This window comes from Acinonyx jubatus, chromosome B3, assembly GCF_027475565.1.
Source record: "Acinonyx jubatus isolate Ajub_Pintada_27869175 chromosome B3, VMU_Ajub_asm_v1.0, whole genome shotgun sequence".
In the NCBI taxonomy this organism is placed as follows: domain Eukaryota; kingdom Metazoa; phylum Chordata; class Mammalia; order Carnivora; family Felidae; genus Acinonyx; species Acinonyx jubatus.
In genome coordinates this window covers 5,993,644-6,010,016 of record NC_069386.1, presented here as the reverse complement: position 1 = coordinate 6,010,016, position 16,373 = coordinate 5,993,644, and the positions used below count along the sequence as shown (strand labels likewise).

Sequence of the window (16,373 nt, the reverse complement as noted above, 5' to 3'; positions counted from 1 at the left end):
ACCCCCCTGTTGGGCTTAGAGCTTACTTAAAAATAATAATAAGATGAATAATGGGGGTACAAACTTATTTTCCTTATTGTTCGTAGAATTATCTCTGTTGAGGACTCTCGGCTAAGCTGTATGCTGTGGGCAACCAGAGAAGGGCAGGAGGTGAGAAATGGCGCTTTCTCCATTGGCCATCAATTCTGCATCTGTGATATAATAAAGCAGGGAATGAGAGGTCAGGAAAGGGAGGAAAGAGTCACGCAGGGAGCCTCCAAAAGGAGTAATAAATATGTGGTATGTTCAGCACTTATTGATTTGAGTGGGACTTCTATATTTAATTTTTTTTACATCATGTTTTAAAACTTATTTTTGAGACAGAGAGCGAGAGAACACAGGGAAGGGGCAGAGAGGGAGGCAGAGGATCCAAAGCGAGTTCCGCGCTGACAGCAGACAGCCCAAAGTGGGGCTTGAACTCACGAACCGTGAGATCATGACCTGAGCTGAAGTCGAACGCTTAACCAAAAGGGCCACCCAGGAACCCTTATTTTTTATTTTTTAATGCTTATTTATTTGAGAGGGGGGGAGGGGCAGAGAGAGAGGACGGGAGAGACTCCCAAGCAGGCTTTGAGCTATCAGCAGTTATCAGTGCAGAGCCTGAGGCAGGGCTCGATCTCTTGACCATGAGATCATGACCTGAGCTGAGATCAAGAGTCACTTAACCGACCGAGCCACCCAGGTGCCCCCCGACTGGGGCTTTTAAAATAGAAGACAGTGATGGAGGAAAGGAAGCATTTAAAAATGGAAGCATTTAAAAACCTCGCCTCAAGGTTCAGGGCAATTCATCCACGAGGCTGTGTCTGGAGAGCAAACTGGGCCAAAGGGCAGTTGCAGGGCTTTGGAGCGGTGGCTCTGGGCCAGAGAGTGCAGGGCTCTGTGCCTGCAAGCTCTGCTGACAAAGCCGGTCCTTTGGCCGCCTCGGCCGGGAGTGTGGAATGTGGGTGAGAGGGGACAAGTGGTGAAAGGGCCTAGGACGGTCCCCCAGGAGCAGTCCATCTCCCAGCCACAGCGTGAAGACGCAGGTTTATTTCCTTTCCTCCTCCACCCCCACCTGCCCCCTCACCCCCCGACATGAACATAGGGGCCTTGGCCCTCTTGTGCACAAGTGGATCCCCAAACTAAGCATGGTATTCAGACATTCGTTGTGGAGCTAATTCTCAGGGAACAATGTTCAGTTGTTCTGTGCGTCTATTAGGAATGTCTTTGGTCTTCAGAATCCCTCATGAATGTGGAGGCTTGGAGGTGGGGACGGTTAGTTAGAAGCAAGAAACATGCAGAGAGGGAGGTTCTGGGGTACCATCCAGGTTTTCACACATTCTAGAAGAGACGGTATTTCCCAAACTCCCCATCGCTCACGCTAAAGTGCAGAGGACAAAAGCAGCAAGCAGGACGCCACTGTGACAGGCGACCGCAGATTCAAGGCCCACTTCTCCAGGCAGAAGCCAGACCACCACCTGGCAGAGCTGGTCCAGAAGACCCTCTCCCAGAGCAGATCATCCTAGTGGTCTTTCAACCCAGACGTTCCAACCTAAGTCATTCTTCACCCTCCTCCTCAGCCTGGACCTTCCAGGCGGGAGCTCCTTGTACCGGAGCCCTCTCTACCGTGTCCACTCTGATCGTCTCTGGATTGGCTTTCTTTTCGCTCTTCCTCATTCCCAGAACACATTCACAGAGTCAGGAGTCTGTTTTGTCTCGCAATTTATTAGACATAATTAATCTATGACAGCAAAGGATCTGGACAAAGTAGAATTGGTTACTTAAACTTTTTGCTTGCCCTGACCTAGCAGCTTTCATTTCTCTTAAAATTCCCCGAGGGTCTTCTCAAATCCCGTTATCTTGATCAATCACTTTAAAAATGAGACAGCCAAGGGCCGGAGTCTAGTTTTTAAGAATCTCATTCACATTCCTGGGAGATCTAGTGCACGTTTCTTTTCTCATTTCCGTTCAGGTAAGTGAAACGGCTTTACTGGCAGGACTGACACCAGCCTCCTGCCTGATGGCATCCTATTTTGCTATCTCACTGCCCTCAAATCGGAGGATCTGCAATCACAGCTCAACACCCAAGACGGGAAGTAGGACACGAATAAACGGCCTTGTCACTGGTCCCTTATTGCTCTTTCCCACCCCCCAACCTCCCCACACATAGGAGGTCTGATTTATCAGAGAAAATTATGGCATTCCCACATTCAGAGTATTCCCCAAAAGTTCTTAACTGCATACATTTTGATGACAATTAACGCAGAAGTGCCCAAATGATTATACGGCTTTAAATACAACAATCCAGCTGATAAATCTAGCTATAGTTTTAATTTTTATGTGAACCAATGACTAACAAAGTTCGAAAAAAGGCTTTTCGCACAGGATTCTGGAGAGTCTCACACTTCCACTCCCCCAGGAAGGCAATGAAATATAATGGAAAGAACCCTGGACTGGGAGTCTGAAAACTGAAGTGCTGGCCTCACTTTTTTAACCTCAGTTTCCTCATCTGTCACAGGCTACTACCTCCAGGCTCCCACCGTGAACTTCCATATTAAAAAAAGATTTTTTTTTTTTTTTTTAATTTTAGAGAGAGAGTGTGAGTGGGGGAAAAGGACAGAGGGAGAGGGAGAAAATCTTAAGCAGGCTTCATCCTCAGCATGGAGCCTGGTGCAAGGCTCGATCCCACAACCCTGGGATCATGACCTGAGCTGAAATCAAGAGTCAGATGCTCAACTGAGACACCCAGGCACCTCTCATGCACATTATTTTTTACCTCAGTCCTTTCTATGTGCTTCTGATTTTTGCTTACTCACACACTACCTGAAGTCACAGTTTATACCACGAAGGTGGCTGATGCGTTTCTGAGTCTCCTTGTGGACAGAGGAAGGACAGGAGTGCAGTGATGCAAGGCCGTAAGCCCAGCCCCGTGCACCCTGGCATGGGGATCTATGCAGAGGCGGGGGGCGGGGCTGGTAACCGATCAGAGGAACAAGAGGCTCCTACTAGGTCTGAGAGACAGCTGAGCAGCAGATCTACGGAAGTGAGGTTCTCAGCCCCAAAGTCACGGTGTATTAGTGTTCAGTGGTTTGGGCCTTTTCTAATTTTTATATATTCGGTAGACAGTAAGCTCCCACTATGAGCACGAGAGAGGCTCAATAAATGTTAGATGAAAGGGAAATACTCGGAAATTTAGAAGTCACTCCAGCACTCTAAAAAACACGTGTAAATCTTCATGCAGTCCCCTTCTCCACTCTTGGCCCCGCCCTTGCTCACATCACTGGTCACTAAACGCTCACAAGAACACGTCTTTAAGCACAGTCTGACATGGTCTGCACCTCACGCAGATGTCCATCCTGAGACAGTGTCTTTTAAAGCAGGTGCCAATCTCGAGCCCGAAACCGCTTCACTGCGTCTTCAGCTTCATGTGAGGATACGCCACAATGATGATGCCTGCTAGAGACGACACAAGGCCTCCGAGTCCAATGATGCCAGGATTGGACTTATAGATCCCCAACTGGTCCAAGGGGTTCAAGATATCGCAGAAGTTCTTCACCGTGTCCAGGAGCAAGGGAGGATGCTTCCTCAGAGACCGGAACAAGAGAAGGAGAAAGGACTGGAGCCACTCTGTCTCCTCGTCGGCCACGCTGTACCCCGGAGGGTCCTGAGGTGGTGATTTCTCCCTCTCTGCCCTGTCTCGTGTCGCCTGTTCCATCTGCAGGGAGATTTCATACAGATCCCTGGCCAGGCTCAGCAGGAGAGAACAGCAGTAATGGCGGGCAGCCCACATTCGCCATTTCTCTTTGTTAATGTGAGAGGCGAGCCCTACACTCCTCACCCAGAGGATGGTATCGCAGATGAAATAAACCACACGGTTCAAGTTGGCTAACGTTAGGCAGAGGCGGGGCACCAGGGCAGTGGTGTGAATGCTCTGCTGAGTCGCCTGTATGGCATGGACCACGTTGCCCAGCCTGAACCCTGCAAGAGGAACCCGCAACAGTTAACAAATATTTAATTGGTATGTACTATGAAGGCAGAATCCCTGCCTCAGGGTGAGGGGCCAGCACTGGTGTCTTGACAGGTGGCTGCCATGTGAGGCTCAGTCTTTGTTCAGGAATAAGGAAGGACTTTACAGTACACGAAGGACACGGAAAATGATGCTGGAAGGCACAGAAGACAGTGACTCTTTAAATTTATCACCTCCATTCCAGTGGATACCTTAACAGTGGCTTACGATATACTTTAGGCAAGGTCAATCACGAGTGTGGATTGTGACGTTTGAATATTACCAGCTATATGTCTTGAGAAGAAAAGTACTACGATCACATGAAGTCTAGATGTACCATTGCTGCTACTATTATTATTATTTTCACATACGAAGCTTTAATTCACTGTGGGCATTTCTCTGACCCAGATGCCAGTATTCGTTTGGAGAGTCTGATGCCTCAGATTTTACTTACTTTCCAGACAAAAGATTTGCTTTTTTATAAAACGCCATTATCATCTTGCCATCTCTGTGGTTCAAACCCCCTTCAGCTCCCTACTGTCAAGAAGACAAAGTAGGATGGTAGGATGTAGTGGCTAGGGAAACTGTTCCTAGTCGAATTAAATCAACCACTGTGAGGCATATCCTTATCTGAGCATGTAATTCAATTAATCTGGGATGTATCAATCGACAAGTATTTACCGAGCACCTACTCAGAATGAGTTATAATCCTAAACGTTATGGACAATCCAAAAGAAGTACCTGTACCTTCATTAAAGGACTCTATCTTAGACTGAGCAAATGTTCAAAAGTAGGTACCCTCAAGAGACTTACCTCAGAAGAATGCCTGGGATTACTGTGTCAATAACACAAAACGGAATATGTAATGAATAATCCTGGGTTCCAGTTCTGGCTCTTGCACTAGCTAGCTGAATGACCTTGGGTAAGTCTTTCCTGCACTTCAGAGACTAGTGAGCTCTGACACACTAAAGAATCTGAGAACTTCTAATCCTACCCTTCAAAGCCATCCAGAAAAGCTCACCCTACCTTCCAACATCCCTCTGCTGGATAACTGAAGTCTTTTCTCTGTCAAACTCGTTTCTCATTGACCTTCCAATACAACAGTTTGCTCATGAACAGTTTTGAGCCTTCACGGAGGAAATCACCCTTCAAGAAGGCTCTCCTTCCCACTCTCTCTAGCCACACCTCAAGTTCCACCTCCTCCCAAACCTTTCTTTTCCTCTATCCTAGCCAATATATTTGGCACTAAATCTTACACCATTATTTATACCGTGTAATCTTAGTTCTTTCAGAAAGCTCAGAACTATACCTAAAGCAGGTGCTCCAAAATAACTGATCAACATCTGATTTCTACATTCCATTCTAACACCTCTGTCTACCTACTGTAGCGATATCTGATTCTCATCAAACCACTAAGATTCAGCCATGCGATTGTTATTAGAAGGATGGGTTTCCCAGTACGCTTTATTATTAAAGCAAATCAGATGAGTACAAAACACGGACTTCACTTTTGCCTTGAACATGAAACCACTCCACAGTCTGAGAACCACCTTAACCGTTTCCTCTACTAATTCCTCCAGAGAAGAAGGGAAAAGGCAAGGAAAAGGCAAGGTATTCTGTTCTAGAGAATACAAAGGCCTTCCAAGAGCCGGAAGCTCATGTCAGGGATTGCCAAAACATTGTGTAATTCTAAGAACTACAGTTGAGCTAATACACTGCATGTCTGCAGGGTGTCTGTGAATGGTCTGCAGCAAAACTTCAAACTTCTTGGCCTGTCATTTCATGAGGGCAGCCTTACTGGTCAACCTCATCAAAAAACGTGATTGATTAGTGATGAATGATCTACAGAGTATTTTGTAAATGACAAGGTCTGACGATTCGAAACCAGGAGCCACTGTCCCTCAAGAGACAGGGTACTTACATTTACGGCCAGTGCTCACACTGGACTCCAGTTTCTTGAGCTTCATTACCACGTTCTCTTTGCCAGCTTTAGGCTCTAACAAATATCTAAGCAACATGCATGTGTACTGAGTGGCTCTGAAATGGAAAACAAAAAATGAGAATGATTTATAAACCAAATAAAATTTGATTCATGAAGCAAAGAAAGGAGAAATGTGTGTTGCTAAAAGCAAAGTTTCCAAGACAATTTCTCACGTAAGCAGTTCTTACAAGAGCATAATTCTGCAACAGTGACCCCACAGGGCCAAAGGGTAGAGCATGTGATGCAAAGGTGATGAAAGGGAACTCTGCAGTTACGGTGAGCAGCCCCCCAAAACGCCTTTTGCTGGCACAGAGAAATGGATAGAGCCAAAGTGGTGAACTGCCCAAAAATCTCCCCCAGGTGAAGTCTGCAAAGATTCATATTCTTTATTTTCTCCTGTATAGTGACTTTTCAATTTCCTAAAATGAACTTTTTATCATGTAGTTAACCAAATACTTATCTAATAGGACACCCACTCAAACCAGAACCAAATGAAAAGTTGTTTGCACACTGCTTAATTAAAAAAAAAAATTTCTTTTAATGTTCACTTATTTTTGAGAGAGAGACAGAGAGACAGAGTGCAACTGGGGAGGGACAGAGAGAGAGGTAGATACAGAATCAGAAGCAGGCTCCAGGCTCTGAGCTGTCAGCACAGAGCCTGACACGGGGTTCAAACTCACTAACCATGAGATCAGTACCTGTGCTGAAGTCAGATGCTCAACAGTGTGAGCCACCCAGATGCCCCACATTGCTTAATTTTTTAGAAAAGGATCAAATACACACCAATACGTGAATAAGCCTAGATATATTTTTATGTTTGTCTTTCAAAACTAATTAGTGTTTTATATATAGACTATTTAATACTAAATATTCAATAAAGTGATTATTGTTATGACTACAAATAATAATGCCTTACTAACACGAGAAATTTTATATCACATAATCAAACATCTAAATGCATTTGGCAGCCTATTAACAAAGTAGGTGCCTGTTTCCTACCGTTCTGTAACTGCATTTGAATCCCTTTAGGCTACAAATATTATTCTCAATAAAAATGTGGCACATTTTCCAAAACGGTAAACTTGTTATTGAGGATGAAGTAAAAAGAATATCTTTCCCTCTCTCCTTTTTAAAGTAGCTTCCAGGGTGCCTGGGTGGCTCAGTCAGTTAAGTGTCTGACTTCAGCTCAGGTCATGATCTCACAGGTCATGGGTTCGAGCCCTGCATCGGGCTCTGTGCTGACAGCTCAGAGCCTGGAGCCTGCTTCAGACTCTGTGTCTCCCTCTCCCTCTGCCCCTTCCCCACTGGCGCTCTGTCTCAAAAATAAATAGACATTAAAAAAATTTTTTTTAAGTAGCTTCCTGGCTAGAGGGCTCAAGCCAGTCACATCAATGGGTCCCCCTTTCTCAGACCTGGTCGAAAAACAGGGATGCATCCAAAACCAAGGTAGTATTTTGTGAATGCCAGTTTGTTTACAGGAGCCATGGATCACCAAGGGCATTGGGAAATGAATACTAGAGATCTCAGATCTTACAGGAAAGTACATCCGAGCAATTATTTTATTAACCAACCTCACCGATAAACCTTGCAGGGCACATTCCGAGTGCACTGACATTGAAGGCTTCTATTTTAATGAAGCTTGCATACAATGCGATCATTAAAAAAGCCTATCAAATTAATTACAACAGTAGTATGGGCTGGCCGTTAAAATGGTGGGCATTGGAATCAACGTTGTGGATTTAAATCTCAGCTCTGCCACTTAGGACCTATTAACCTTCTGCTTCGGTCTCCCTGTCTGTGAAAGGGGAATAATTCAGAGTATCTACCTCTTAGAGTAGTAATGAGGGTTAAATGAATGTACAGCTGTGACGCACTGAGAACAGCACCTGGCATAAAGTCAGCTTCCAAAAGTCCCAGTATTGGGGCTAGTCTTATTAGACTGTCTGTATTAGTACCTGTACACCCAGAAGAGAAGGGAATGCTGTCGAAACCTCAACCGTAACTATTTTTTTTTTTTTTTTATTAAGAATCAACCAAATTTCTAAAAGAAACAACATGACTTAATTAGGATTAAAGCACTATCTCTGCTTAGGATTTTCAGTAGCATGGCATGTATCTTAGAGGTGCTCTCCAGACTGTGCTCTGTTCCACAGTTCACAAAACTATTTCACACTCAGTGTCTTGCAGGGGCCAAGGGCAGGCTGCCCCAAAATGTGCCACTTTGCTATAATGATTATTTTAAACAATTCACTTAAGAAACAACGGTACAAAGACACTCAGCCCCTCCTTTGTCCCCCAGAAAGTAGGAAACACATCTCCCATGTGAAAAATACCCTCCCTCCCTGTACTAAGAAATTAAAGACCTCCTCACTCAAAAAGAAGGCTTTTATATAAATGCTTTACATAGACTTTACAAAGGCATGAATTATTTCCTATTTTAGCTAAAAATCTCTTAAGGAAAAAAAAAATCAACCTGTATTCCTTCTCTGTCCCTCAGAGTTAAGACTCTTATCATGCCTTCAAAATGTAAACACGGCCTAAGATAGCCTGAGACCGAAGAAAAAAGCAGGGGCAACTTTTTAAAATATAAGCTGCTTTGGGGGCACCTGGGTGGTTCATAGGTTGAGTGTCTGACTTCGGCTCAGGTCATGAACTCATGGTTCATGAGTTCGAGCCCTGCATCTGGTGAGTTCGAACCTCACATCTGGCTCTTCGCCGACAGCTCAGAACCTGGAGCCTACTTCAGATTCTGTGTCTTCCTCTCTCTGTCTGTCCCTCCCCTTCTTGTGTGTTCTCTCTCTCAAAAATAAACATTAATAAAATAATAATAAATAAAATATAAACTGCTTCCATAAAAAATAAAAATAAAATAAATTCTAAATAAAATTAAATTTAACTAAAAATTTAAATTTAAAAGCTTAAATAAAATAAAACTTAAACATTTAAATAAAATAAAATCTGCTAAAAAGAATATTATGCCCAGGCCTAGCAACTCTAGTAAGAGACCAGTATGTCCCAAAGAGCCCACCATAGGAGGGGCACCTGGGTGGCTCAGTTGGTTAAGCATCTGAGTCCTGATTTCGGCTCATGACCAGCCATGATCTCGTGGTACATAAGTTCGAGCCCCACGTTCAGGGTCCGTGCTGACAGTGCAGAGCCTGGTTGGGATTCTCTCTGTCTCTCTCTCTCTACCCCTCCCCTGCTTGCTCACTCTCTAAGATAAACTTAAATTTTAAAAAAATCTTTAAAAAAGCCCACTTTAGAAAAAACTTGGATACCTTCTCTATGCCTCTATGATACAAATTTTCTATCCCCATCCGCTTTAGGACCTAAGACCCATTCTTTAACATACAAACTTTAGGGGTGCTGGGTAGCTCAGTCAAACATCTTAACTCTTGATTTCAGCTTAGGTCATGATCTCACAGCTCATGAGATCTCACAATTAAGTGCTGGTCAAGTGCTGTGTCAGCTATTGCACTGTCAACGCAGAGCCTGCCTGGGATTCTCTCTCTTCTACCCCTCCCCCCTTAGCACGCGCTCTCTCTCAAAATAAATAAACTTTAAAAAATAAATAAAATACAGGGGCGCCTGGGTGGCTCAGTTGGTTAATCGTACGACTTTGGTTCTGGTCATGATCTTGCAGTTTGTGAGTTTGAGCCCCGTGTCGGACTCTGTCCTGGCACCTCGGAGCCTGGAGCCTGCTTCAGATTCTGTGTCTCCCTCTTTCTCTGCCCCTCCCCTGCCTGCACTCTCTCTCTCTCTCTCTTTCTCAAAAATAAATAAACATTAAAAAAATGTGTTAGGGGCACCTGGGTGGCTCAGTCAGTTAAGCGTCCAACTTCGGTTCAGGTCATGATCTCACAGTCCGTGAGTTCGAGCCCTGCGTCAAGCCCCGCGTCGGGCTCTGTGCTGACAGCTCAGAGCCTGGAGCCTGCTTCGGATTCTGTGTCTCCCTCTCTCTCTGCTCCTCCCCTGCTCATGCTCTGTCTCTCTCTGTCTCAAAAATAAATAAAAACATTAAAAAAATTAAAAATAAATAAAAATTTAAAAAAATGTTTTAAATAATAAAAAAACAACTTTCAAGGAAAGTAAAATGTATGTTTTTGGAAAGAAAAAGTATGAAGAACAGAAATACATTTTTGGGGGGCAAAAAAATTTTTATCCTAAAGTGAGGCTAATCATTTAAAGAGGGAAAACTTACAACAAAAATCTGAATATTTAAAAAAAAAAAAAAGGTTGTAGAAAGTTTAGGGAAAAGGAACCTTTGAAAACGAATTTTATATGTGGTCAGTACTGGCTAAGATTAAAATAAACTTATCTAACAATGAGTTTTAAGGGGCACCTGGGTGGTTCAGTTGGTTGAGCGTCCTCTGATCAGGTCATGATCTCGTTGTTTGTGAGTTCGAGCCCCAAATCGGGTTCACTGCTGTCAGTCTGTCAGCCCAGAGCCTGCTTCAGATCCTCTGTCCCCTGTCTCTCTACCCCTCTCCCACTTGCGCTCTCCCTCCAAATAAATACATATTAAAAAAAAATGAGTTTTAATATCAAAAGTATACTGGTGCAAAATTAGAATTTTTCTCTTTCAAAAGGTAGAAGTTTTCAGAAACAAGTGTTGAGGATGTGGAGAAAAAGGAACTCTTCTGCACCGTTGGTGGGAATGCAATGCAAAGTGGTACAGGCACGCACTGTGGAAAATAGTATGGAGGTTCCTCAAAAAATTAAAAATAGAATTACTATATGATGCAGTAATTCCACTACCGAGTATTTACCTAAAGAATACAAACACACTAATTTGAAAAGATATATGTACTTTTATGTTTACTGCATTATTTACAATAGCTAAATTATGGAAGCAACCCAGTGCCCATCAATAGGTTAAAGGACACACACACACACACACACACACACACACACACACACACACACACAATGGATTATCACTCAGCCATAAAAAAAAAAATGAAATCTTGCCATTTGCAACAACCTGGGGGGAATCTAGACAGTATGATGTTAAGTGAAATAAGCCAGAGCCAAATACCATACGATTTCACTCATATGTGGAATTTAAGAAACAAAAGAGAGAGAGAGAGAGAGAGAGACAGAAAAGACAAACCAAAACACAGACTCTTAACTACGGAAAACAAACAGATGGTAACCAGAGGGGAGGTGGGTGGAGGGATGGGTAAAATAGATGAAGGGGATTAAGTGCACACTTATCTTGATGAGCACTCAGCAATATATGGAACCACTGAATCACTATATTGTACACCTGAAACTAACATAACACTATATTAATTATACTGGAATTGACATGAAATGAAATAAAATGAAAGGAAGAAGTTTTCTTAGGTTATTGGTTTGCTTTTTATAAGAAATTGTAAAGAGTTTTTTACCTTTAATGTAATCTGCCTAGAAAAACAAAGATTCAATGCTTTGTCTTTATCAGATCTTTGATTATTCAAAAAAACTGAGTCTTCTTAATACTAAAAAAGCTAAGTTTTGCTTACAACTATGTAACCTTTTGTATTTGTCTTTAAAATTTTTTATTGCCTGGGTGGCTCAGTCAGTTAAGCGTCTGACTCTTGATTTTGGCTCAGGCCATGATCTTATGGTTCGTGAGATCGAGCCCTGTGTCGGGCACTTCGAGGACAGTGAGGCCTGTGTGGACTGCAGGGAGGCTGCTTGGGATTCTCTCTCTCCCTGTCTCTCTGCCCTTCCCCTGCTTGTGCTCTCTCTCAAAAATAAATAAATAAACATTAAAAAAATTTTTATTGTCACTTTAGCTAAATTGATTTGGTTTCATCATGATCTGTGATCTCATTTAATCAAATGTTTTGATATTTTTTGACAAACTTCCCAACATCAAATTCTAAAATCAAGTCTACAACTTAACTGAAATGTTCCAGAGGGTCCAGGGAACATTTCAAAATATTCGGTCTTCTTTTATAAAAAAGGAGCTATTACATTAATTAGGTTTGTTGTGTTAAATTACGTGAGAAGCATTGTCAAGTGATACTAAATCCTCTTAAAGTACATTTGTATAGATATGTTAAGATATGTGTTCTAGAAATTATATGAAACTCCTAGAAATCTGGTATGTACTGGTATAGAACTATCTTGAAGTGTTAGATGTCACAGAAATAAATTTCCTTGTCAGTTGCACTGTAATGAACTTAAAGGGGTTCATGACAGGTCCCCCCAAAATGTACTCCTTTGGCATGTGGATTATTTTGAGCTGAAGGCACTTGAGACCCTGTGGGCTCAAGGGAAACTTCTGCCCCTTCCTTAACTACGTAGAATCTAAATTGAGGTTCTTTCCCAGAATAAGGGTGATTAGCAAAGATAAATTTTATCTGAATGACCCATCTGTACCGTAGGGCAAACGTCAAATTACCAAACATCTGTTCTTACCACACTGTAAAAGTACATTCCTTTCCTCTGGAGCCCCAGAGCCCTATCCCTTCTCCTTAGTTCAGAATGACATATATACCTCATCTTGCCTGCCTTTGGAATTTCCATGTCTATGTGGATCCCCCATTATCAAATTTGATTTTTTTCCTGTTAATCTGCCTCATGTCAATTTGAGGGACAGGACCTTTGAGTGGACAGGAATTCTTGCTCCCTGACAAACTCTAAGCAGATCTGTAACCATGGCCATTTTTAATTCTTTTATCATTTACAGACAGTTAATACTTTGCTTGGATGCTTCTCCAAAAGCTTCCTGTAAATGTGTTTCATCTTGAGAGATTCATAAAAAGGAATTTTGACAAATGCAGGATTCTGATAATTTTAAGATCATAAAACTGAACTGGGTAAGAATGTCTGGAACTAAAGGAAAAACTGAATTTAAGCAGATCAAGAATAGCATAAACAGAGGAGGATAATTATAAGTTTAATGACATTTTTGTTTGAAATACTGACTTTTAATGTTTCGTTTTTCCAGATTTAAGAAAAGTTTTTCTCTTAAGCTATGATTCACAACAATTTATCTTTTTCTCCCTGTCTGATCCCTCTAGAATTCAAAAACTCTCATTGAATTCTTATGTTTTTTTGACAACATACTTATTTGGGTGAGTTCAATGAGAGTTTGTTCTCCTTGCACAGGACATGGTTAGAAACACGGGTTATATTACCAAGGCTTTGACTGGAATGCCATATTTGGGAGACAGGCATAAATTCAGATATGGCTAGAGAGTTTTAAGGCACTAATGGTGATCATATGGAGCCAGTAAAGCCTTTTGGAAGAAGAGCCTAATACCTTGCTTGCAGGGCTCCCAGCAGGAGCCTCTCACCAAGTGAGTAAAGGAGGACACTTCCTGGCGGGTGCAAGAACCTCAGGGTATTTGGGGGACCTCAAGAAGAGAGCAATGAACTTTAACTTATAGGTATTACAGGTGAAGTCTGATGGCAAGTATTTGGGTTGGCTTCTGGCCTCAAGAGGCTGCTTAAAGTTCAACAGCAGATTTAAGTGTTTTTCTTCTTAATGTTTATTTTTAAGAGGGGGCGGGGGGGGGGGGAGGGAGACACAGAATCTGAAGCAGGCACCAGGCTCCAAGCTGTCAGAACACAGCCCAGGGTATGGCTCAAACTCATGAACCGTGGGATCATGACCTGAGCCCAAGTTGGATGCTCAACTGACTGAGCCACCCAGCTGGCCCTGGATTTAAAAGAGCCTGTATGATTAATCACTATTTTTGCTGTACTTATGTAAATCATCAGGCCAAGTTTATCCAAACTAGATTCATTTGGCAAAGAAATTAGTCTTAATTTGGCTATCTCTAGTAAAATGAAGGTGATTATGGGAAAAAAAAAAAGTTTCAGTAACACACCTCTGTGGATATTAGATTCAAATACAATTCATTATAAACTGGACTAGATCCTGATTTCCTTTTAGTTTCTTCCAATGCCTGGCTACAATTCTTCAAACTAGTATTTTTGATATTTTCTATCTTTTGACTTGAAATCATTTGATAACTAAGACCATCCTTTTCCCCGAAGCCCTGCAAACTGAGTATGAACAACTTGATGAGGACTTCAGAAAAAGCACAACAGCTCATACGTAAACGATCTTCGTGCCTGGTGCTCTATGGGCCACTCGAAATGATCACCAGAGACACTCAAGTTACAAACCAAGAAACTCCACTAGATTGCCACTGCCTGCCCTCACTTTATGTAAAGATGCTTTCAGCGTGACAACTAGAAACCCTCTGGACTGGCTATATTCAGGACTCAGAAACTGGTTTTACAACTTGATCCAATCACTGGTCATTATTTTTCTTTTAATTTCCAGAGAAAGGCCTTATTTATTACCTGGATAATTGAACCACAGGCCTAACTGTGAGAACACACTTGTATCACCGCCTCCCGAAGTGAGTTTAACTAAAACGACCTATCCTCAGAACTAAGACACTGGTTCAAGCAGACGGGACAATTTATCAGCTCAACTTTTAAAGCAAGAAAACTTCCAGGGAAGTTTCAGAAAAGGGAACCGTAGAGGCCAAGGGTAGGCCACCCCAAAAGGTGCCACTCTGGCATACAAATTAAATAAAAATTACTTAAGAAACAGCGGTTCAGAGACTCCTCTGTCACCCAGAAAGCCGGAAACACATCTTCCATGTGCAAAATACCCTCCCTGTACTAAGGAAGTAAAAGGACATCCTTGTCGCCAGAGATAGGGACTTCAAAACAGAGAAAGCTTCAGAAACGAACCTGGTTACTTTTTTTCTAACCCTACCAACTCAGCCTAAATTCTGTTTAGGATTCCCTCCTAACTGAAGTTTCCAAACACCTGCTTTCTTTATCCTGTCGATTCCTCATAAATGTATTGTCTCTGTGTCTCAAAAGAAGAAAAAAATCCCTGCCTTGGTCATTTCTTCAGGTCTCAATACCAGCCACTGTGCACACATCCTTGATTTTTTTGTTTTTTGATTTTTCCTCCTGTGAACCTGTTTTGTGTAAATTTAATTCTTTGGCTGGCTGAAAGACCTTGAAGGTAGAGGAAGAACTGTTCCTTCCCTACAATCTCAATGAGGTAGGCAGGACGATGATAAAAGATAAATACAATTTCTGTGTCTCCATAAGCGTTTCATGGGGTATTTGAAACCACAGCCAAGGGGTTGGCTTCCCTGGCCACAAATGCCAACCCAAAGTTCATCTTATAAAATTCCTGGTAGGGGTGGCGGTGGGGGATGGGGAGATGGGGGAGTGCTGGGTGGCTCAGTCGGTTAACCTCCAACTTGGGACTTGAGCTCAGGTCATGATCTCAGTTTGTGGGTTCGAGCCCTGAGTTGGGGCTTTGCGCTGGCAGCCTAGAGCCTTGCAGCCTGCTTCAGATTCTGTGTTTCTCTCTCTCTGCCCCTCCTCTGCTTGTGCTCTCTTTATCTCAAAAATAAACATTAAAAAAAAAATTCTGGCGGGGACACCTGGCTGGCTCAGGTGTAGCGGTGGAGCGTGGGGCTCTTGATCCTGGGGGGTGTGAGTTCGAAACCCATGGTGGGTGTAATGATTACTTAAAAAAAAAAAGAGAGAGCTGGGGGACTGGTCCACCACGGTGAGGGCCTCGGAGGCTGCTGGGAGGAGGTTCCGCCGGAGTCCCGCAGAGTGCCAGAGAGGGGCCGGAGAGCGGCTCCAGAAACGAACTCGGTCCCTCCTCCGGGGCCGAACCACACGGGACCAGCTCGGGTTGCGGCACCGGGAAGGAGTGAAGGCCGCGGGCTCCTCACTCACCTGAAGAGTCGGTCCCGGCCCTGGGTCTGGTTGGTGAAGCGGGTGAAGGCATCCATGACGCCCAGCCGAGGCCACGTGCCACCAGCGGCGCAGTCTCGAGTCCTCCAGGGTGTCGCCGGGTCCCCCGCGGGACAGATTGAGTCTCCCCGCCCCCGTGGGGGCGGGAGCGCCTTCCGACCAGGGACTTCGCGGACTTCCGGTGGCGGCCGGAAGTGGCGGTTACTAAGGCGACGCCAAGCTGCCGGCGCAGGTGAGCGGAAGCTCGGCATTTGGTCTGGGGTTCAGCGGTTCCCCGCGTGTCCCCAGACGCCCTTTGATATCTAGGGTCTCCTAGAGGGGGGCTTTGCGGGACGGGGGGCCTTCTCCCCAGCTACCGGAGTTCCCGGAGACCCTGGGAACTCAGGAAAAACCCATGTGGCATCCTGAATGCAGATTCCCTTCAGGTTTTGCTTGGGGTCTTTGGGGCCGCATCATTTCCCACCTCTGTGCCTCGGTTTCCCTTGAGGAACAGCAGCTCCAGGTCTGGGGAAGGAAATGGTTAGAGCAGAGATAAGCCAGTTTGTGGCATGTGTTTCTAGCACGGAGAGCTGGGTAAAGTGAGAGAATTGTCTGCTAGGTTTATTGAGTACTGTAAGAAGATTG

The 16,373-nt window shown here is 43.7% G+C and overlaps 2 protein-coding genes and 1 long non-coding RNA gene across 7 annotated transcripts in view; 2 read left to right on the top strand and 1 right to left on the bottom strand.

Moving 5' to 3' along the window:
• Window positions 1-1,723: 1,723 nt before the first annotated feature.
• Window positions 1,724-15,866, bottom strand: PEX11A (peroxisomal biogenesis factor 11 alpha). Of its 3 annotated transcripts, XM_053223562.1 has the most exons (4): window positions 15,732-15,833; window positions 9,815-9,998; window positions 5,946-6,061; window positions 1,724-3,996 (listed from the first exon to the last, which is right to left on the bottom strand). In XM_053223562.1, the coding sequence occupies exons 3-4, from the start codon at window positions 6,040-6,042 to the stop codon at window positions 3,425-3,427; spliced, it is 669 nt and encodes a 222-aa protein (XP_053079537.1). In that variant the 5' UTR covers window positions 6,043-6,061; window positions 9,815-9,998; window positions 15,732-15,833; the 3' UTR covers window positions 1,724-3,424. The 3 variants fall into 3 exon arrangements, with proteins under 3 accessions (XP_053079537.1, XP_026923864.1, XP_026923862.1); XM_027068063.2 differs by lacking the exon at window positions 9,815-9,998 and having other exon boundaries at window positions 15,732-15,866; XM_027068061.2 differs by lacking the exons at window positions 5,946-6,061; window positions 9,815-9,998 and having other exon boundaries at window positions 15,732-15,862.
• Window positions 13,231-15,068, top strand: LOC106965872 (uncharacterized). Its single transcript, XR_001428683.3, has 2 exons — window positions 13,231-13,300; window positions 14,004-15,068. It is a non-coding gene; the product is annotated as an uncharacterized LOC106965872 (long non-coding RNA).
• The window catches only part of WDR93 (WD repeat domain 93), a 49,878-nt gene continuing 49,333 nt past the window's right edge, over window positions 15,829-16,373 (top strand). The window contains exon 1 of one of the 3 annotated variants that reach the window (XM_053223564.1): window positions 15,829-15,981. The gene's annotated coding sequence lies outside the window, so the exon portion shown is untranslated. The remainder of the gene's footprint in view (window positions 15,982-16,373) is intronic. The other 2 variants (XM_053223563.1, XM_027068056.2) reach the window with 2 other exon arrangements.

Coding starts and splice junctions, on each gene's coding strand:
- PEX11A (XM_027068063.2), bottom strand. CDS start 15,787: ATGGATGCCTTCACCCGCTTCACCAACCAGACCCAGGGCCGGGACCGA. Junction 6,062..15,731: donor GGCCGGGACCGACTCTTCAG/GTGAGTGAGGAG, acceptor TTTCCATTTCAG/AGCCACTCAGTACACATGCA. Junction 3,997..5,945: donor TGTGAGCACTGGCCGTAAAT/GTAAGTACCCTG, acceptor TTCCTCTTGCAG/GGTTCAGGCTGGGCAACGTG.